The following is a 23,892-nucleotide window of genomic DNA, read 5'->3' as shown; positions in this document are numbered from 1 at the left end:
TATAAATTTATTAATTCCAATCTGCCATTCATCCAAATTTTTATCTAACTCTCCTTAATTTCAAGTCCACTCTTTTAATTCAATTCCCAATCAGTTGTTCAATTCATTTGGTTCATTAAAAAAAAAACTCCCCCCACTTTGGGCTTTCATTTTCCTCATCGCTTCAGTACCGGAAATAGAGAGCAGATACACACCCACTCTCCCTCCTCACTTTAGCCACTTTTCCATTCTATATATATATTGATTCCAAGTGGGTAGGAAAAGAAAACTTTTATCTATAAAGCCAAGTTCTCACCCAAACGATGCACTTTCTCTTGATTTCACCGCCCCATTGTGACCACCCCAGCTTTTTAGCAGCTTCTATGGCCGCTTTCTCAGACGTCCAGCTCAAGGAGCTACCTCTGATCAGCCAGGGGAATTTGTAGATCCCCTGACTTAATGGGTCAGTTCTTCTCTAGTTCACCATCCCTACCAGATGGCTTAGGACAATTAAGACCCTCAATCAGTGGTTTTTCAGGAGCCCCCTAAAAAACACGCTGTCGTGCTGCAACACTGGCCACGCTGGGAATTTTCTATCTCCCGCTCGGGCTTCTTTGAGGGCTTCTTTGAAGGGGATGTTTCTCCTGGCCAGCAATCTTTTTTGTAAATTAAGGTCCCTCAGTCCCAGGACAAGTCTATCATGCATCATTTCCTCCAGATTTCTAAATTCACATTTCGCTGCAAGCTCTCGCAAACTCGCAATGAAATCATTTATTGTCTTACCCACCTTTTGGTCTCTGGGGTAAAACCTGTGTCGGCCGACTAGTGGGGAGGCTGAAGGTGCCTAATGGTCCTTGAGGATGTCCTGCAGCATTCTCAGCATCTGTGGATGCTGCCAGGGACTTCACCATCTTGTAGATTTGTGGTCCACAGTAACTCAAGAAAAGAGCCCTTTTCTTGGGATCCAACAAATCTTTTTTTTTTTTTTTTTTTTATAAAAAAGTTTTATTTTTACAATCTTATCAAATAATTCATCCAATGTACAGTTATATACAATTAGTCGGGCCTGCCCAGTCACCACCCCCCTTTTTAACCTTCTTCCCTCTTCTACCTTCTTTTACTTTCCAAACCTTCCTCTCCTTCTCTTATCTACCTCCTCTCCTCCCTCCACCCTACACTCTTCTCCCTCTTCTACCCCTCTTCCTTCCTCTTCTCCTCTTTCCTACCTCCTACTCTCTCTTTTTTCCCTCCCCACCATTCTAAAATGGCAACTGGTCAGACCCGACCCTACATTAATTATATAAATTAATTATATTATATAAAGTAATGCAGGATATAAGGGAAAGGGGGGGTCTTAAAATGCCTAATTTAAAATTGTATTATGAAGCAGTTGTTTTATCATTAATTACTGATTGGATTAATTTAACTGAGGAAAGAGTTCTGAATATAGAAGGTTATGGTTTGTTATATGGGTGGCATGCCTATTTATTATATGATAAGAAAGTTGATAAAATATTTAAAAATAATATAATTAGAAATGCATTATTGAGGGTTTGGAGGAAATATCAATACAAATTAGATGGAAAGATTCCAATATGGGCAAACCCGAGACACATGATAGAAAATATAAATATATATCAAAAGATGGAGGTAGTTACTTATAAAGAACTTCTTTGTATGGAAAAGGGGGAGTTACAATTAAAATCTAGAGAAAAGATGGGGGAAGAAGGGAAAAATTATACATGGTTCCAATATGGACAACTACAAGCTAGATGGAAATTAGATCAAAAAATAGGTGTTAAGCAAATTGAGGATAATTTGTTAAAACAAATGAGAGATCAAGGTCAACAGCATATTAAGAGGTTGTATAATGTATTAGTAGAAATAGATTCAGAGACTGATTTGGTTAAGGATTGTATGATTAAGTGGGCACAAAATTTTCAGCAACCAATAATGTTGGAAACTTGGGAAAGAATTTGGGTGAGGAATGTTAAATTTACACAAGCGCAAAATATGAGAGAAAATTTTATAAGATGTTTTATAGATGGCATTTAGACCCCCAAAAATTGTCATGTATGTATCCTAATGTACAGGCTAAATGCTGGAGATGTGATTGTGAAGATGCTACTTATTATCATATATGGTGGACTTGCAAAAAAGTTAAAGCATTTTGGATTAAAGTATGGTGGATCATGCAGAATATTTTGGAAAGAAGATTAAGTTTACCCCGCAGTTCTTTTTACTAGGAATAATTATGGATTGTACAGCTATAGAGACTAAATTGATTCTGAACTTAATAACAGCCGCAAGACTTTTGATTGCTCAATATTGGAAGAAAGAAGAATTACCTACAATTGAAGAATGGACTCTTAAAGTATCAAATCTGGCAGAAATGGCAAAAATTTCTGCTTACTTGAAAGACTATACACAAGAAAAATATATTTTAGAATGGAAAATGTGGATTGATTATATTCAAAATAAGTATCAGATAAAAAAATATCAAATAGCATATGAGTAAATTTAGGAAATAATTTGTATTAGATATATTTTTGAAGGAGAGGGGAATTGAGAGTGTGAATAAGCGTGGAGAGACTAGAGATTATAATTTAGGAATTATTTTAGATTATGATTGTTAGTTTTGATACCCTGCATTTTGTTCTGGGAAGTCGGGGTGGGGGGTGGGGGGTAAAGGGGAAGGGAATTGGGGGGTTGAGGTTAGTGATGGAGTGATGGTTAATGTACAGGGATTATTGGGATCCAACAAATCTTGTAGATTGTTGCATTCCATGAACATCTGAAATCTGCCCATGTATGAGCACCATTCTTCAGTGGTGGGGTTGAAATGTGCTGGTGGAATGTGTGTGGTCATCGTGTAATGGCCAATGCACTCCTGAGATTTCTGCAAAGATGGCCATGGATGCCACGAGGGTGATCCATCCTTTGATCTCTCTCAGTATCCCTCCTTCGACACCCATGTTATGTCCGGACACGAAAAGAGAGGCAGGATGATTGTAGTGAAGTAAAACAATCGTTTATTGCAGGCAACAGGGAACAATAACAAAATAACTATAAACTGAGGATTTCCCGAGCCTGCAGCTCCTTTTACCTGGAGCTGTCCAGCCTGTCAGCCACTGACACTTGTTCATTTTCCCACCAGGGAAAATGAATCAATGAGTGAAGGCTGATGCAAGACTCACTCCTACTTGCATGTTCAACACCCCTCCCAATGAGTGAAGGCTGATATAAGACTCACTCCTAATTGCATATTCAACAGATAGAAGAGAATATTTGTACCTCAGGATTGAACTATGGGGTCTTTGGTACTCTCTGAGGTTGATGGTTTTCTTGTAGATGTTTCATTACCAAACTAGGTAACATCTTCAGTACTAGAAGGAAGTGGAGTTTGCTCTTATTTTCATATACTAGTGACTTCCCCCTGTCAGTGTTGATCAGTTGCTTCACAAACAGTGTTTTGATTGGTGCCATGTCTCTAATAGCCTCAGGCAGAGAAGGGCTATTCTATACCCCTCTCCCAAATGTTCTTTAAAATACAGAATTTCCCAGCATTCCTTTAGGAACCTCCAACATGCAGACTGTGGTTACTCATCCTAAAATGAATCTGTTTTAGCTGGAGTTTCAAAATTTGCTGTTTGCTAGGAAGATGTGTAGCTAAAAGTCAGTCTACATTTAGTATACATCTGACTTCAGGGATATTTCTTCATAACCAAACAAAAGTGTATTTTCTGTGCAGTTCACACCCCTTGCTCACTGGTCCGGATGTCACAAAGCAAAGCCCCCATTTTGTAATTAACCCCTGTGCCCCATTTTGACTGGCAGAGTGCTGCAGGAGGCTGAGTGCTGTCACGTTCCCTGCCCACGCCCACCCAGCCAATCATTAGGGCACAGAACTGGTTGTTAAAAAAATTTGCAGCCCACCACTGCTCCAAGGTACCTTCTGATTCTAAAGTGTCCAAAACAAGGGAATTTTCTTAAATTGAGAGGGGGGGGGAGTGTTTCTCAAGAATAGTGGAATAATAGAGTTGAAAGGGACTTCTGAGGTCTCTAGTCCAACCCCCTGGTCAGGCAGGAAAACTGAGGATGCCAAAATCTGAGTGGAGGGCCTGGGAAAGGTGTCAGAATAATAGAATAACACTTAGAAAGGACTTTTGGGGAAGACCCTATATCATTTCTTAAAAACTTTCAGTCTTTTCTTAAAATCTTTCAGTGATCGAGCACCCAGAATGTTTGGAGACGAGTAGTTCCACTGGTTAATTGTTCTCACTGTCAGGAAGTTTCTCCTTAGTTTTAGGTTGCTTCTCTTTGTTCAGTTTCCATCTATTGCTTCTTATTTTGCCTTCTGTTTCTTTGGAAAATATATTGGCCCCCCCTTCTTTGGGGCAGCTCCTCAAAAGTCTGTTTTGTGACCTGCCTATCACACTCTTGGGCAAAGCATGTTACCCATTTTCTCCTTTCAGTGGCCTATGAAAGTACATCTATAGTATGTAGATGCAGATAATGGCCACGCCCACCCAGTCACATGACCACCTAACCACGCTCACCAAGCCGTACCCACAGAACTGGTAGTAAAAAAAATTGAATCCCACCACTGGTGGTTTCCCATCACTTCATCTCTTCCTTGCCTCTTTGCCTTGAAATTAAAGGAAAAAGTGAGGAAAAGCATTGGAAAATAACTAAGTCTTTAAAACCTTTGCCACCAGCCACAGTATCCAGCTGTCACTAGATGAAATCATGTATCTCTCAGTATCATGTATCACTGAAAAAGCTAAATATATCTAGTTAAAAAGATTTTTAAAAATTTACAAGCTATACAAAAATGCCAAACATCAAAATGTCGTGATGATATATTACTGCTGATTGTTCCAGATTGATCCAAATCAGTTTAAACCGAAACTCCTGAACTTACATTCAACCCTGCTTTCTTCCAGTAATAGCTGTTGTATTGATTGACCATGCATTTTGTTTTCTCTTTGAATTTTTCTTCTGACTGCAAGGACCACCAAGGATTCAAATTTCCATTCTTGTCATATTTGCGACCTGCATTTCCATTTTCAAGAAAAACACAAAGAATAGTATTAATAAAATAAACATACAGATTATTTTCACTATTTACGTAAATCTTAAAATTTACATAAATATAAACAAAAATTTAATGCATGATTAGCTATTTCCACTTAAAAGACCAGAAACACTACATCTCCATATTGCTTTAGAAAGTATGTGAGATTTGCATTTAAAGTTCATCATTTTTATTCCTACAAAAGTTAGGAGAGGGCTCCAAAAAAGTTAGGAGAGGGCCTCTGGTGGTGCAACAGGCTAATGCAGCCTATTATTAACAGCAACTGCTTGCAATATTGCAGGTTCAAGTCCCACCAGGCCCAAGGTTGACTCAGCCTTCCATCCTTTATAAGGTAGGTAAAATGAGGACCCAGATTGTTGGGGGGCAATAAGTTGACTTTGTATATAGTATACAAATGGATGAAGACTATTGCTTGACATAGTGTAAGCCGCCCTGAGTCTTCGGAGAAGGGCGGGATATAAATGAAAAAAAAAAAAAAAGTCATTTTTTTTACCAAATTTTAAGAATTTAAATAACTCACCATTATTATCAAATCCATGAGTAAATTCATGTCCAACAATTACTCCAATAGCACCATAGCTTAATGACCTGAAAAAGAAAAAAAAATTGAGATCCAGTAGATCACAGGTGTCAAACTCACGGAGTCACATTGCCGTCATGTGATGTATCATGACGTTTTTTCCCCTTTGTGGAACTGGGGTGGGCATGGCCTGCTCATGATACATCTGGCCACCAGTTTGACACCCCGCAGTAGATGGAGAAGACAAAGCAGTAGAATTTCCATTCAGTTCTATGGAAGAAAGTATATTTAAAGATATCATTAAAGAAAACCATTATTATTTGAAAAACATTAGCTGAAATTTAAAAACATTCTTAGTTTGTAAAAAGCATACACAAAGAAGTACATTTAACTTCTCTGACTACATTAAACACAGTGCCACCTCAAACATTAGAAACTTAATGTCATATGATGAATGTGGTTTTATTTAATAATCACATTGCATGTTTTTATATAAATACAGAATCACAGTTCAGTGTTACATTTCTATCAACCATTTTTAAGGCTGCTCACAATTAACCTTTTGGAATCAATTACTAGCCTTGCAGTATCAAGGTAGATAAACTTTGTATTTGTCACAGCAGTGAAGAGCTTCTCTTAACAACTATAGTTTCCAAACGTGCAAAAAACCTCAAGCTAATTAAATTGTCAAAAGAAAGTTGAATCTTTTTTCCATATAAGCCAAATATGGCTCATAAGTTGTCTTAAATCAAAACTGATGGAGACATCTAAAGTATAAATAGTCAAATATATTAGAATGGCGTATGCTTGCAGTAATACCAAATCGCTGGTACTTATTACTTATGCCTTTATTGGTAGATATTTATCTGTAATAAGATGTAAGAGTGAACATTATTTAATATCATAAGAATATAAAAGCCTTTTTGTAATCTAAGTTTAAAACCACAAAATGGAAGAAGGAAGGGAAAGGGAAGATGTGCAAGTTTAGTTAAATACCAAACTAAAGAGATAAGTTTCTAAAATATTCTAAAGAAAGGAAACTCATGGTTCTCATGTTTTTAAGAACTGAAATAGAAGAAATAAAGGAGTATGGAAGCAGTCCTGGAATGAAAGCATAACATTTTGTTATTGAAGGGTCAACTTTTTTAATGAAGAAAGTGAACCTTGACTGACAACTTTCAGAGGGCACAGTTTTTATCCTACTTTAGTCTCAGAAATCATTTGAAAGCTAAAGTTTGATGGTTTTCACATGAGCTGAATTCAAAATAGTCAGATAGACAGGAAATCATATTTCAATGAATTACTCCTGAATCCAATCAATAACAGAGTTTTAAAAGTGGGAATCAAAGAATATTCTGCCCCTGAGCTGGAATAACAAAAATCCCATTGCTCCTTCGATGTGTTCACAAACATACGTTCAATTACATGTATGGTTTTTTTGAATCAATTTTTATTGATTTTTTTCCCACACACACACACACACACACATATTTTATGAACAGAGTATTGGCCATATCATATCTTATACAACTTATCATATCCAAATACATTTTACTTAGTTTCAATTTTGCCAAAATGTTCTTTTTCCATATTTTTAATCATATCTTAATATTTCTATGCTTGTTTATATAAACCACATCTTCTTTCACCCTCAGGTTCTAATTTCTCCATTTTTACTGATATATATTCTCTTTTATTATTTTTTAGATAATTCAGTTTTTATCCTGATATGTTCAAACATGTTCAGGGTTGCCTTTCTTCCATTTCATCTTTTTTGTTTTACAGCAATCTTTCTTCTCTTTCTCTTTCTTCTCCCTCCCTTCTTTCATCCTTCCTACTTTCTTCCCTCCACTCCTACTCCTTCTCTACTTCCCCTTCCTTTCTCCCCCTCCTCCTTTCTTCCTCCCTATCTAACCTTCTCTCCTACTCTCCCCTCCCTTTCTTCCTCCCCTCTTCCCTTTCTTCTCTTTCTCTCTGTCCTTCTCCCTTTCTTCTGTCTTTCTACTCCTTCTTGTCTCTCTCTATTGCTGTATTCATTTTCAATTCAATATTTTTCACTATGGTGTCCAGACAACCCCAATTTTTCCTCCATTTATTGAATGTATTTCTCAGAATTCCTCTCATATATTTTTAGTTATTAACAATGTGTTTCAACTTATTCCATTTTTACCTTACAACCTTTTAGTTAGTTCAACCTTCCACCCAGGGGTGAAATCTAAAAATTTTCCCTACCGGTTCTGTGGGTGTGGCTTAATTGGTGGGTGTGGCTTGGTGGTCAGATGACTGGGTGGGCATGGTCAATAACAATAAATAATAAAAATAATAAACAAAGTATACAAAACAATAAGAGGTACCAAAAACCAACTTTCACACTTTACACACACACAACACAACACAACTGACTCATACACAATGTAAAAGCAGCTGCACTTCACCCAAAATGGCCCCTGCAACAAGCAAGAACCTCACACAGCCACAAAAAAGCTCAAAAACCAACTTTTACACTTTACTCACACACAACACAACACAACTGACTCACTCACTCACACACACACACACACAAAATGCCACATATAGCTTTGTGAGATTTTGTGTGTTTGTGTAATTAGAGTGAAACACTACAGAAACACACCAAATCTTTTTTTTATTTCTTTTTGTCACAACAGTATACACAAACAATTGTCATAGATAAAACAACATATTTTGAAGAAAATATACATATATGTATAAAAATATGCATCAGCTATATCAATTTGATATGATGAAGGGAACAATAGGACAGGAATGGTAGACACTTTTGTGCTCTTATGCACGCCCCTTATAGCCCTCTTAGAAATGGGGTGAGGTCAATAGTAGACAGTTTTTGGTTGAAGATTTTGGGATTTTGAGTAGAGACTATGGAGTCAGGTAATGAGTTCCAAGCATTATTTACTGAATCTGCACTACTATTAATCGTTTCATAGTTCCCACCACCAATCTCTTTCCACTTATGACTGTATGACTATAACTTGTTGCTGGCAATCCTTATGATTTATATTAATTGATATTGATATATTGACCATCAATTGTGTTGTAAATGTTGTACCTTGATGAACGTATCTTTTCTTTTATGTACACTGAGAGCATATGCACCAAGACAAATTCCTTGTGTGTCCAATCACACTTGGCCAATAAAATTCTATTCTATTCTATTAACAACTCTGTTACAGAAGTCATATTTTCTGCAATCAAGTTTGAAGCGGTTGACATTTAGCTTGAATCTATTTTTTGCTCTTGTAATATTGCGATTGAAGCTGAAGTAGTCTTTTATAGGAAGGATATTGCAATAGATGATTTTGTGTGTTAAGCACAGGTCGTGTCGAAGTTGACGGAGTTGTAAGTTTTCCAATCCCAGGATTTCAAGTCTGTTGGTATAAGGTATTTTGTTGTTTTCGGAGGAGTGAAGAACTCTTCTAGTAAAATTTTTCCTGACTCTTTCTATTGTATTTATGTCAGAGATGTGGTATGGGTTCCAGACGGATGAGCTGTATTCAAGAATAGGTCTGGCAAATGTTTTGTATGCTCTAGTTAGTAGTGTAGAGTTTTTAGAAAAGAAGCTGCATAAAATTAGGTTTACAACTCTTAGGGCTTTTTTCGCTATGTAGTTGCAGTGAGCTTTGGCACTAAGGTCATTTGATATGAGAACTCCAAGATCTTTGACAGGGTGGGGGTCATCAATTAGGTAATGTCCATCAAGTTTGTACTTGATGTTAGGGTTCTTTTTTCCAATATGTAAGACTGAGCATTTGCTGGTTGAGATTTGGAGTTGCCAAGTTTTAGACCAATCGGAAATTAAGTCGAGGTCTTCTTGAAGGGTAGAAGTATTATTAGTGGTATTAAATAGTTTGACATCGTCAGCAAAGAAACACAATAACTTGAGATGAGGTCGCAGGGATCATTTATGTATAGTATGAAGAATCTCAGAAAGCTGCACAAATATTTTATTTTATTATTTTATTTTATTAATATTTTTTAGATCAGGGGTCTCCAACCTTAGTAACTTTAAGGTTTGTGGAGTTCAATTCCCAGAGTTCCTCAGCCAGTAAAGCAGGCAGATTCAGTCATTGACTAAGGAGATGGATTGCAGGCAGGCAGATTCAGTTGCTAGCTGATGCATCTGATGTGAAGCATGGCTTTGCCAGCTGGAAAGGAGCAGTTAATTAGGTAAGAGCTTGAAGAAGCTTGTAGAAAACATGTTTTTTAAGGCTCTGATGATGAGGAACTCAGCTGGGATTGCCAGAGGAGTCTTTTAAAACTTTTTTTTACAACCTGTTCGGCCAAAGAGGTTGTTAAAAAGAGTTTAAAGGGTTCTGATGATCCCAGCTGAGCCGCGGGATCAGGTCTCTCTGTATAAAGTCAGCACTGAGAGCTTCTGCCCCTTTTAATCATCCCACGCTGCTCATGCCCCGCCCCATGGTTGAACTGCTCTGTTGATTGGATGCCCGGCTGCTCTCTCCCTCCTCGTCTGACAGCCTCAGCTGCCACGTCAACTGCTAAATCCCGGAACTAAAGCAGCTCTTCCTAATGCCCAGCCCTCATCTCCCTCTATCCTGGCCACCAGTGTGCTGATTCCTTTCCTATGCTTGCCAAATGCAGATCCCTGCAGCCCTCAAAAAAGTCCTTGATATGTCATCTCTTTGGATCTTTGATTACGGGTTGCTCCCATGATTCGTATCCCTGTAGCGTCATGTGTCGAGCCAGAGCTGGGCTCGACACATACATCCTCAGACAACAAAACATATAACCCATTTTATCTTTCACATTTCATCTACTTCTCCATTTTACATTAAACAGTATATTTCTTCTTTTTTGCTACTTACATGCACTTCATTTCATCCTTGCTTACTTCCCTTTTACAATAATCTATATATTTCTTCTAATTTACTTCTTACACAGTTTCTACTACTGATATCCTTCCCTTAAATCAACTTATTAATGTTTTAATTTCCTTTCTGCTATCCATTTTTCTTCCCCTTTTAACCATTTTCTTTCGGTCTCTCCCAAAAAATGTTTTCCTCCCTTTCTTCCATTCTCTTATCTTCTTCTTTTTCTCTTTCGTGTATCTCCCTTTCTGCCTCCTTTCTCTAATTTTTACTCTTTTAATTTTCCTCCTCATTTCTTTCTCTTATCTTCTTTTTTGAGAGATACTTCCCCCATCCAATTTTATTCTATCACTGTCAATCCCAGCGTAATCATCTATATTTTTATCTTCAATTATTTCCTTTTCAACATTGTATTCCTCCTCTTGCTTCCCATTCATATTTTCTTTTTCCTTTTTTTTTACATTCTTTATTTCCCTTAAATAGGTTCCCTTCTCACACCTTTTGAAACATCTCCCTTAGTTCCTCATACTCATGCTCCCAACTCTCCATGTTATCAATTTAAAGAGAAAGGATTTTTGAATTTATTATTTTAGCTTATGTGTAATTCAAATTTAAGTCCATATAATGTCTCTTTTTTATTTCCAAATAATGTCCAATTTAAATATTCATTTAAACTGTTCCAATTTGTGTCTTTATTCTTTCCACTCCTTTTTGAAATCATGCTCCAGCTGTTTAAACAAATGCTCCTCCAGTAGTTTCCCATGGTGATCTGAGTAGTGCAATGCTTTCTTTCCACCAGCAGACATCTCTCTCCAATTCACAAAACCCCCAGCAACAAAATGTCAATTGCTAATCCACAAAGATAATTACTTTCTCTTCTTCAATTAAATCCTTTTGTTATTAAAGAATGCTTTTCTTCAGTTTTCTTTTTCTTTTATTATTTTTTAAATTTTTCTAAGTCCAATTTTAAATCCAGATGGAAAGTTTTCCTTTTAGGGCTTTAATCTTAAAATTCCTCTTTGTTTTTTTCTTTTTACTTTGAATTCTTGCATGCCAATTAGCTGCTAATTTTGGGTTGGGACTTCTTTCAAGCTTTAAAAATGTTTTCTTCTTATCTGTGAGTTGGCCAATCACTCACCCGGTGACAATACTCGGTTCAATCATCGCTCCTGCTCAAATCTTAGCCCAGTTGCCCCAGCTTGTAGTGGCTGTTTCAATGGCTGCCACCCCCGCCGCCAGGTCAAAGAGCTGCCTCTGACCTTTCAAGGAACTTGCCTGTTCCTCTTGGTCTTCCAAGGCCCCCCCCCTCCCCTGTCCTTCCAAGACAGTTCTGGTCCAAAGACCCCCGACAGCTGTTTGGTTCGTACGGGTCTGGATGGGGAGGAACAGGCTCAAACTTAATCCCTCCAAGACGGAGTGGCTGTGGATGCCGGCACCTCGGTATAGTCAGCTGCAGATGCGGCTGTCTGTCGGGGGTGAGTCATTGGCCCCGATGGAGAAGGTACGCAACTTGGGCGTGCTCCTGGATGATCGGTTGTCCTTTGAAGATCATTTGGCGACCGTCTCCAGGAGAGCATTTTATCAGGTTCGCCTGATCCGCCAGTTGCGCCCCTTCCTGGACCGGGATGCCTTATGCACGGTCACTCACGCTCTCGTGACCTCTCACCTGGATTACTGCAATGCTCTCTACATGGAGCTCCCCTTGAAGAGCACCCGGAGACTTCAGCTAGCTCAGAATGCGGCTGCGCGGGTTATTGAGGGAGCGGTTCGGAGCTCCCACGTAACACCTATCCTGCGCAGACTGCACTGGCTACCTGTTGTTTTCCGGGTGTGCTTCAAGGTATTGATTACCACCTTTAAAGCGCTCCATGGCTTAGGACCGGGCTATCTACGGGACCGTCTACTGCCGGCTTCTATCTCCCATCATCCGGTGCGTTCCCACAGAGAGGGACTCCTCAGGGTGCCGTCAGCCAAACAGTGTCGACTGGCGGCCCCCAGGGGGAGGGCCTTCTCTGTGGGGCCTCCGACCCTGTGGAACGAACTTCCCCTCGGACTCCGATTACTACCTGACCTTAGGACCTTTCGCTGCGAACTTAAAACCTATTTATTTCGTATGGCTGGACTAGCTTGATTTTTATCCTTAAATTTTAATTGAATTCGATGGGCTTTTAAATTTTTGTAATTTTATGGGGGTTTAAGTTATTTTAATATTTGGGCTAATTTAAATCAGTTTTTTAAGGGTTGTTTTAATTATTATGTATATCTGTTTTTTATCTGCCTGTTCACCGCCCTGAGTCCTTCGGGAGAAGGGCGGTATACAAATTAAAATATTCAATATTCAATTCGCAAAGCTCATTGGAGCTTTGCTATTTCCCAACCAGTATCACCACAATGCTTCCAGTTTCTCCCAATTACATGTATGTGGAAGGAAGGAAGGGAGGGAGGGAGGGAACATTATTATTGGGAAATAGGCCATTTTTTTCTGTTTATATTAAAACACTTCTGTTGACTGTAATACCCAAAAGATAATATGATGGCATTTTTACAACCAGACACTTTTCACAGTAATTTTAATAATGGCTGAATGCTGCAGTCTGAATCATTATAAACCCATGGCAGGGAATAATGGCTCCCTGAGGCCAGAGGCCAGGAGTTGAATAATATAAAATATAGGAACAAGTTGCATATATAATCAGGGAAATTCAGATTTATTACTTTTTTTAGAGAGATTTCATATTTTATTTCTTGAGACACTGACGAGCTAAAACAATTTTCTTTAAAAGTGCAAAGTTAAAGTTTGCAATAAAATATAGTTTGTTCCTCTGCTAGTGGGTGAAACATGAGGAAGTCTCTACTGGATGAACATGTACAGAAGTTGCACATTAAACATAAGAAAAAGGGCAAGAAACAAGTGCATTGTATTTCCCAAGCTCTCAGAAAATCTTCCTTCATTTAAAGATAATTATTAACGAAATAAACAAACAAAATATAGCAGTGTGTGTGTGTGTGTGTGTGTTAAAACTTCCAAAAATACAAATCCACATAGTATTAAAATACAAATATATGATTTTAAAATATGATTACATCTGGGGTATATTGAAATAAATTTATTACAGTCCTAAAGCCAGATTAAACAGTTGTATTATATGTATAACAGAAAATCAAAACAACATGGAATGTGTGTATGTAGATATTGATAGATAGATGGGATAGCTAGATAGATCTAAAAACAGAGAGAGCCATCCTGATATAGTGGTTAAGACATCAAGCTAGAAATCAGAAGATTGTGGTTCTAATCCCATAAACCAGCTGGTAAACTTAGGCTGGGAGGGGAAAATCTATCTATCTATATTAAAATGGCTCTGTCTGTCTGTCTGTGTGTATGTTCCAGCATAATTCTGGAATGCCTCGAGCAATTTCAACCAAACTTGGTACACAGGTGACTTACTCTCTGGAAATGAATACTGTGGGGGTAGGACACCCCTAACACCCCTCGAGGTGTGTGTTCTGTTAAGATGCAGCCTGTTGTGCCTTAAAATGGCTGCTACTGTACTGCCTTAAAATGGATTCTACTGTACAGCACAGTTGAGTTGCCATGGTAATGGCTTCACAGTACTCCACAAGGGGGCTCCGTCTGGTAAGGGGGAAAATCCAACATTAGAAATTACGTTGGTCTGGACATTTTCAACAAGGTTTTTTTTATTCTTGAGGACAAATGTATGGCCATGATCAATAAAACATTACTGCACCACTACAAGACTGACATGACGTACTTCACGCAGATTACATATGAGAAAAGAATAACATCAAACCATTTAGTGTATATATCGCAGACAAAAAGCTACTTCTAAATCAAGATCAGAAAAAAGCATACCAAATGATCATGGATCAGCTAGCAAGGTGGTATCATTTTACTTCAAGCTTCTGGGGGCACAGGGAAAACACTTTTAACTAATCTAATTCTCGCCAAAATCAGGGCTCAGGGTGCTTTTCCTGTCTAATACAGTATTGGAATAAATAAATACTTGGGCAATGCCAGGTTATCAGCTATCTATTATAAAAACAAAGCAAGGAGTCAATCAGTAAAGCCTGGAATGAACTCTGGGATTGCCCATTGCAATTTGGGACAATTCAACACAAGCATCTAAATCGGGGTGAAATCTAAAAATTTTCCCTACCAGTTCTGTGGGCGTGACTTAATTGGTGGGTGTGGCTTGGTGGTCAGATGACTGGGTGGGCATGGCCAATAACAATAAATAATAAAAATAATAAATAAGGTATACAAAACAATAAGAGGTACCAAAAACCAACTTTCACACTTTGCACACACACAGTACAACACAACTGACTCATACACAATGTAAAAGCAGCTGCACTTCACCCAAAATGGCCCCTGCAACAAGCAGGAACCTCACACTTTCACACTTTACACACACACAACACAACTCTCTCTCTCTCTCTCTCTCTCTCTCTCACACACACACACACACACACACACAGCGCCACATATAGCTTTGTGAGATTTTGTGTGTTTGCGTAGTTAGAATGAAACACTACAGAAACATACCAAATCTCAGAAAGCTGCACAAATATTTTATTTTATTATTTTTATTTATTTTTTTAGACCAGGGATCTCCAACCTTAGTAACTTAGTTTGTGGACTTCAACTCCCAGAGTTTCTCATTCAGCAAAGCAGGAAGTCAAAGCAAGCTGTAATCAGTAGCTGAAGAAAAACATGCCGTTGCCAGCCCGAAAGGAGCAGTAATTATAGGTAAGTGAGGAGGGAGAATTGGCTGGGCATGGGTGGGGGCTCTTGTAAGTGAGGGCTGTTAAAAAGTGAGTTTAAAAGCCTGTGAGGATCAGGAAACTCCTCTGGGATCACCAGAGGAGGCTTTTAAAACCTCTTTTTTTTTCTTTCTTTTTTCCCCCCTTTGGCTGAACAGGGTTTTTTAAAAAAAACTTTTAAAGGGTTTTGATGATCTCTGCCCAGCCCCATGATCATCAGAGGTTTTTTTTAACTTTTAAAGGCATGTTTCGGCTGAAGAAAAACTGCTTTTAAAAGTAAAAAAAACACCTTCTGCTGATGGTGCAGCTCAGCAGAGGCAGGGGGCAGGGGCAGGGATTTTTGCTACTGGTCCTCTGAACCAGCAGCCGCCATCGCTACCGGATCAGCCGAGCCGGTCCAAACCGGGAGCATTTCACCCTTGATCTAAATATTGAGTCATGATGCCACAATGGCTGGAATGCAGTACTGCAGGCTGACTCTGCCCAGAGCCAGGAATTCGATCCTGATCAGCTTAAGGTTCACTCAGTCTTCCATCAATGGTGAAATCTGAACCAGTTTACAAATGGTTTGCTGGCTGTGCATGCGCGCTGCACACACGCATGCACAGTGCGCACCACGCACCAAACGCAAGGTGTGAGCGCATGCAGTGCATGCCAAAAGGAGGCATGGGTTAAGTAGAACAGTGTGCAGGAGGGTGAGCAGCTGTGGCGTGCAATCTCTTTTTTTTACTTTTAAAGGCATGTTTTTTACAACCTATTCAGCCAAATAGGTTTTTAAAAAATGCTTTTAAAAGTGAAAAAAAAGGCTCTGATGATTGCACGGCTCAGCTGTGATCATCAGAGCCTCTTTTTTACCTTTTAAAAGCATTTTTTAAAAGAAGCAGCAAGCGGGGAAGCGAGTGACTGGGCATTGGATGGGCATGGGCAGGGGGGAAGGGATTTTTGCTACCGGTTCTCTGAACCACCCGCCACAATCGTTACCAGATCAGCTGATCCGGTCCGAACCGGGAGCATTTCACCCGTCTTCCATTCTTCCAAGGTCAGTAAAATGAGAAGCCAGATTGTTGGGGGCAATATGCTGACTCTGTAAACTGCTTAGAGAGGACTGTAAAACACTATGGAGCAGTATAGAAATCTAAGTGCTATTGCTCTTCCTCTGCTCAGAAATATTGGGAATGCATATTCACATCTATGCTTGTCTGCTTTCCCACTATATGCAGTGCCTCTCAGCCCATAGATGGTTTCAAATAAGACTTATACATCTGATCAGCAGACTGAGTTCAGTTGCTGTTGGGGTAATCTGCATTCCAAATGCATTCCTAATGCAGAAGACTTCACTGAGGAGGAAGGAACTCTGATTAATGCCAAGGAAGATTTCTTCTTAATTGAAATTATGTTTCCTACTCAACACACCACCCACAGGACCAAAATAGGGAGGGAGGAAAAATTATATCTTTTCTCCATTGACTCTGTAGTCCAACAAAAAATCAGAATCCCCACGCTTATTTTGAACTTACTATAACAACAACACTCCATCGATGACACTGCAGATTTTCAAAAAAACTTTCATTTAACAATCCATAACTTGGTAATTGCCCTCTAAGTCATATCCAAAACCTACAGTATATTTGAATTTCTATCTTAGCCTTTTATTTTATTCTATCCTCCACAAAAGCTCTTATGTCTGTCATAAAATAGTTCTTACAGATTTTATTTTTATCTCTGATAAATTCCATTACAAGCCTAAGGTTAAAATTATACAATTCAAGAATGGAAGCATCCCATTTTATGACAAGTTTATTATTTTATATTGTACTGAAGACAGGCATGGCATCAGATACAGAATACAATCTTAAGAGTAAGGCTTTTCAACTTTTTGATAATATCAAGGAGTGTGTCTGGAATACAAAAAGGAGTGAAATCTCTATCCATTGTTCCTCAGGAACTCAGCAATAGTGGAAAAATAACACAACATTCCCAGTATAATTTATTTATGTAAACTTTAAGCAATGAAACTTTTAACTATATATGTACAAATATAGGATAATAAGATATTCACAAACTTTTAAAATTGTCAACTTAAAAATGCCTGCAGCAGGGTGTTAAACTGGCAGCCAGTGAACTGGATGTGTCATGTGCAGACCCACCCCAGCTCTGCAAAGGCAAAAACATTGTAAAACATAACAATACATCACATGACGTGATCAACTTTGATACCTGTCTACTTTATTTTAAAAGAAAGATCAGTGTGCTTGGGGGAGATAGTTGTGAGAGAAAAACTAACAGAAAGCAGAGGAAATGGGCTTTTTATTAAAAAATGCAGAATGTGTGAAAAAATATGAGCACTGATATCAGAATGAGACATAAATCCAGGGGAAGATCAGAGGAAGAAGGAATGTTAGTGAAAAGAAGAAATAATTTACTAATAAAGGAGATTATTTATAGCTCAGAGTTGAAATCTGGAGTCCTTGGTGCTCTCTGAGCTTGTTTTCTTGCAGACATTTCATTACCCGAACTAGGTAACATAATAAGTGCTAGGACACTAACATTGATGATTTACCTAGTTTGGGTAAGGAAAATTCTGTAAGAAAACAACCAAGCTCAGAGAGCACCAAGGACCACTCAAAATAACTTAGGAATTGATCTAATAAAAGGCTCAGGATATAGTGGCTGATTTTTACATACTAGTTCAGTAGTTCTGAGTTAATATAGTGGTAAGAGTATGTATGCAGGCTTTTGGTTCTCCATTGGTTATGGGTACAAACAGCCAGAACATTTTCCATTATCAATAGTGTTCTTGTTGATGATGCTTGGTTTTGAAAGGTTATTGGTAAGCCTGCAGCACTGGAACAATCTCAAATATAGTTTGATATGGTTAGGGAATGGGATGGATAAACAAACAAACAAATAAATAAAATGCTGTGTCTTCTGAAGCTGTTAGCTTCCTTCACAAAATGTCATCAAAGATATATAATTCCTTATTTTTGGATTTTTAATTAATAAGCACACTAATGTATAAGTAGCAGTTAGCACTTTAATTCAGCGCAGACATGCTCACTAAATGTTGATTTCACAACATGAATTTATGTCCCACACAAGCCTGTGTAAACAAGGTATTACGAACTCTAGCTGACCAAATTATGGAAGCTGAAGCCAAATACCCCAATTCACTGGCCATTATTTTGGGAGAGCTAAACAAGGCAAACTTAAGGAAAGAGCTACCAAAATACTTTCAGCATGTCAATTGTCTCACTAGATGCAAGAATACTTTAGACCTTTACTTTACACAATACTTTACACAACATGAAAAGATGCTTATCAGTCTTTACCATGAGCAGCTGTAGGACATTGCATGATTCATCTTGTACTTGCTTACAGGCAAAGACTTAAAACCACAAAACCAACAATTAAATCAGTGAAGACCTGGACTGAGAAGGCAAAGGCAAAGCTACAGGCTTGCTTTGACTGCACTGATTGGAATATTTTTAAAGATACCTCTGCAGACCTGGATGAACTCACAGATACTGTAACATCATATGTCAGCTTCTGTGAAGACCTATGTGTACCTACAAAGAACTTGCAAATATACAGTAACAACAAACCTTGGTTCACACCTAAACTTAAGCAGCCACATCATTTCAAAGAGGAAGCCTACAGAAAAGGTGATAAAATACTGTACAATCAGGCCAGAAATGTATTAACAAGGGAGATCGGAGCAGCAGAAAGAAGCTACTATGAAAAGCTAAAGAATCAGTTCTCAACAAATGAACTAGCAAACATATGGAAAACTCTTAAAAATATCACCAGCTATGGCAGCCTTCCCAGGCTGAAGGAAACCAACAACTGGCAGATGACCTGAATGTGTTTTACTGCAGGTTTGAAAGAAAACTACAGCCACCTATCTCCACAACCCCCATCTCAGGCACACCAGCAACAGCCAACCTCCTACAACTGATCCCATCCCATTGGGTTCACAACCCCTAGTGATCACAGGAAAGGAAGTGCAAGACCTATTTCACAGAAAAAAGCCATGAAAAGCTCCAGGCCCAGACAAGATAACTCCTTCTTGCTTAAAAGTCTGTGCTGACCAATTGGCCCCCATCTTCACCCATGTCTTTAATAAATCACTAGAGATGTGCTATGTTCCTTCTTGCTTCAAACCATCTATTATCATCCCAGTGCTGAAGAAGCCCACCATCAAGGAACTGAATGACTACAGACCAATTGCTCTAACATCTGTAATCATAACATAACATAACATAACATAACATCAGAGTTGGAAGGGACCTTGGAGGCCTTCTAGTCCAACCCCCTGCCCAGGCAGGAAACCCTACACCATCTCAGTCAGATGGTTATCCAACATTTTCTTAAAAATGTCCAGTGTTGGAGCATTTACAACTTCTGAAGGCAAGTCGTTCCACTTATTAATTGTTCTGTCAGGAAATTTCTCCTTAGTTCTAAGTTGCTTCTTTCTTTGATCAGTTTCCACCCATTGCTTCTTGTTCTACCCTCAGGTGCTTTGGAGAACAACCCGACTCCCTCTTCTTTGTGGCAGCCCCTGAGATATTGGAACACAGCTATCATGTCTCCCCTAGTCCTTCTTTTTGTTAAACTAGACATACCCAGTTCCTGCAACCGTTCTTCATATGTTTTAGCCTCCAGTCCCCTAATCATCTTTGTTGCTCTTCTCTGCACTCTTTCTAGAGTCTCAACATCTTTTTACATCGTATACCAAAACTGGATGCAATATTCCAAGTGTGGCCCTACCAAGGCATTATAAAGTGGTACTAACACTTCACGTGATCTTGATTCTATCCGTCTGTTTATGCAGCCCAGAACTGTGTTGGCTTTTTTAACAGCTGCTGCACACTGCTGGCTCATATCTAAATGGTTATCCACTAGGACTCCAAGATCCCTCTCACAGGTACTACTATTGAGCAAGGTACCACATATACGGTACTGGTGCATTTTGTTTTTTCGGCCTAAATGTAGAACCTTACTTTTTTCACTGTTGAATTTCATTTTGTTAGATAGCGCCCAATATTCAAGTCTGTCAAGATCTTTCTGTAACTTGAGCCTATCTTCTGGAGTGTTGGCTATTCCTGCCAGCTTGGTGTCATCTGCAAATTTGATGAGTTCCCCATCTATCCCCTCGTCCAAGTCATTGATGAAGATGTTGAAGAGTACTGGGCCTAAAACAGAGCCTTGGGGTACTCCACTGCATACTTCCCTCCATGTGGATGTAGTTCCGTTGAGGACTACACGTTGAGTGCGGTTGGTCAGCCAGTTACGAATCCATCTGGTGGTGGTGCTGTCTAACCCACATTTTTCTACTTTATCTAGTAGTAGGTTATGGTCTACTTTATCAAATGCTTTACTGAAGTCCAAGTAAATTATATCGACAGCATTCCTCTGGTCTACTAATTTTGTCATTTTGTCAAAGAATGCGATAAGATTAGTCTGGCATGATCTGTTTTGACAAACCCATGTTGGCTTTTGGTTATTACTTTGTTTGCTTCTAGGTGTTCGTGATTCGTTGCTTGATTATCTTTTCCAGAATCTTCCCCGGTATTGAGGTCAGACTGATAGGTCTGTAGTTTCCTGGATCTGTTTTTTTTCCTTTTTTGAAGATGGGAACTACATCAGCTCTTTTCCAGTCCTCTGGCAGCTCCCCTGTGCTCCAGGATCTTTGAAAGATATAGTTCAGTGGTTCTGAGATCACGTCTGCCAGTTCCTTCAGAACCTTGGGGTGTAATCCATCCGGTCCTGGTGATTTGAACTCGTCTAGGGTAGACAGGTGTTCACTTACCATTTTCTTCCCTATTTTAACTTGTGTTTCTAATCTGTTTTTTGTAGTGCTGTTTTTGATAGGTTGGATTGTTTTTTCCTTTTGTGTAAAGACAGATGCAAAATATGAGTTAAGTAGATCTGCTTTCTCCTTGTTGCTTGTCATCTTCTTGCCACTTTCTCCCAGCAATGGGCCAATTGTTTCCTTGACTTTTTCTTGTTTTTAACATGTTGGAAGAAGCTTTTTGTTATTTTTACTTTTGTCGCTAGCCTTTGTTCATTGTGAGCCTTAGCTTTCCTCACTTCATCTTTACAGGCTCGGGCTATTTGCTGATATTCTGCCTTAGTTATTTGCCCCTCTTTCCACTTTTTATATTTGTCCTTTTTGTCTTTCAATTTGTCAGATAGTTCTTTATGCATCCATGCTGGTTTCTTTTGAGATCTACTATTTTTCTTCTTCATTGGTATTGTGTTAGACTGTGCTTTTATAATCTCACTTTTCAAAATTTCCCAAGCTTCTTGAGTTTTCCCCCTGAGGATTCTCATCCATTGAATCCTTCTCAAGCTCTCTCTAAGTTTATTGAAATTAGCTCTCTTAAAGTCCAAGACTCTAGTTTGACTTTGTTCTACTACTTGTATTTGCTTAATGTCGAATTCCAATATTGCGTGGTCACTTGCCCCCAAGGTTCCTGTAGCTTCAACGCCTTCTATCATTTCATCTCTGTTAGTGAGAATTAAGTCCAATATGGCTGATCCCCTTGTCGCCTTCTCTATTTTTTGGGAAACAAAGTTGTCTGCTAGGTTTGTTAGGAACCTGTTGGATCTTCCACTTGGTGCAGAGTTTGTTTCCCAGTTGATGTCAGGGTAGTTAAAATTTCCCATTACTACTGTGATGTGCTTCCTACATACCTTAGTTAGCTGACTAGCAAAAAGTTCATCTACTTCCTCTGTTTGGTTGGGTGGCCTGTAGTATAGACCTATGGCAATATCGTTTTTCACCCCTTTTATATTGACCCAAATACATTCAAGATGATTTTCATCATTGTTGTGCTCTATTTCTGTAGAGATGTAGTTATTTCTTATATATAGTGCAACTCCACCTCCTCTTTTATTTGGTCTATTTCTTTTAAATAATTTATATCCCTCTAGCTGTATTTGTCAGTTTCATCCCACCAAGTTTCCGTAATGGCAACAATATCATATCTACCCTCATTTACTTTGATTTCTAATTCACCCTGTTTATTCCTCATACTCTGTGCATTGGTGTATAGACATTTGAGTCCATTTGGATTGATCTTGTGTTTACTGTCTACATAACCTGTGTTGACTATCCCTACTTTCTTGCCACCTGTTGGTTTAGTGCACATGGTACGGCACTCACTGTTAGGTGCTTGGTTTTGCTTGATAGCATGATTGATAGTCTTACCCATACAGACATCTATGTTACATGCACTGATAACCCTTTTAGTTTTCGATTGCTGGGGAAAGAAATTTTCTATATCAGTTAATTCTCTGTCCCCACTGTTCAGTTTAAATGTTTATCCAGAAAATCTGTGAATGTATTGCTAAGTAACTCAGTCCCTTTCTTTGATGGATGCAATCCATCTCTTTTGTACAATTTTTCATTGGACCAGTTGCAGACATCATGACTAATAAAACCAAAGCCTTCCCTTTTACACCACTCCTTTAGCCACACATTAAACTCCACTACACGCTGGCCTTTACCTTTTTGTTCCTTATGTACTGGTAAAACCTCTGAAAAGTTAAGCCTACAACCTATGCTATTAAGTTCATACCCCAAGCTCCGGAAATCATTCTGCACAGAAAGCACATCCTTTTGGGACAGATCATTTGTGCCAAGATGTATAATAGCATCAACATCAGAATCCTTACTGGCATTCTTGACTATCTTAAGAATACGCCTCTTGTCTCTGCTGGTAGTAGCACCAGGTAGACACCTGACGTCTTTCGTCATGAAAACCTTTGAAAGGCTAGTGCTGTCCCACTTGAAAACCATCACGGATCCGCTGTTAGACCCCTTGCAATTTGCATACCGAGCAAATAGATCAACAGATGATGCTGTTAATATGGCTCTGCATTACACCCTACAACATCTTGAATCTCCAAAGACCTATGCAAGGGTCCTCTTTGTAGACTTTAGTTCAGCATTCAATACCATCATTCCAGACACTCTTCTAACTAAGCTAAACCAGCTACAGGTACCGGAACAGACTTGTAAATGGATCACAAGCTTCCTAACAAATAGGAAGCAGCAGGTGAAGCTAAGCAGAATCACATCAGATACCTGTACAATTAGCATAGGGCCCCCCCCAAGGCTGTGTGCTCTCCCCACTTCTCTGCTCTCTGTATGCCAATGATTGCATCTCTAACAATCCATCTGTTAAACTACTGAAGTTCGCAGATGACACTACAGTGATCAGTCTCATTCGAGACAATGATGAATCCGCATACACATGGGAGCTTGAACCAGCCACAGTATCAACAGTAGAGACCTTCAAATTTCTAGGTTCTACCATATCACAAGATCTAAAATGGACAGCTAACATCAAAAACATCATCAAAAAAGCACAACAAAGAATGTTCTTTCTGCGCCAACTCAGAAAGCTCAAACTGCCCAAGGAGCTGCTGATCCAGTTCTACAGAGGAATTATTGAGTCTATCATCTGCACCTCTATAACTGTCTGGTTTGGTTTTGCAACCCAACAAGACAGACACAGACTTCAGAGGATAATAAGAACGGCAGAAAAAACAATGGCTACCAACCTGCCTTCCACTGAGGACCTGTATACTGCACGTGTTGTGTATGCTCCCATTGGTGGGAAATTCCAGCGGGAAAACAT

General features: G+C 38.9%; 1 protein-coding gene across 1 annotated transcript in view; it reads right to left on the bottom strand.

Moving 5' to 3' along the window:
- The window catches only part of PHEX (phosphate regulating endopeptidase X-linked), a 739,707-nt gene that overhangs the window by 29,371 nt on the left and 686,444 nt on the right, over nt 1–23,892 (bottom strand). Inside the window, exons 17-18 of the mRNA XM_058186235.1 lie at nt 5,598–5,665; nt 4,904–5,034 (exon numbers count right to left, since the gene is read on the bottom strand). Of these exons, the coding sequence (XP_058042218.1) occupies nt 4,904–5,034; nt 5,598–5,665 (199 nt within the window). The remainder of the gene's footprint in view (nt 1–4,903; nt 5,035–5,597; nt 5,666–23,892) is intronic.

This window comes from Ahaetulla prasina, chromosome 5 (assembly GCF_028640845.1).
Source record: "Ahaetulla prasina isolate Xishuangbanna chromosome 5, ASM2864084v1, whole genome shotgun sequence".
In the NCBI taxonomy this organism is placed as follows: Eukaryota; Metazoa; Chordata; class Lepidosauria; order Squamata; family Colubridae; genus Ahaetulla; species Ahaetulla prasina.
Note: the sequence above shows the minus strand (reverse complement) of the source record. Positions and strands in the feature narration are given on the sequence as shown.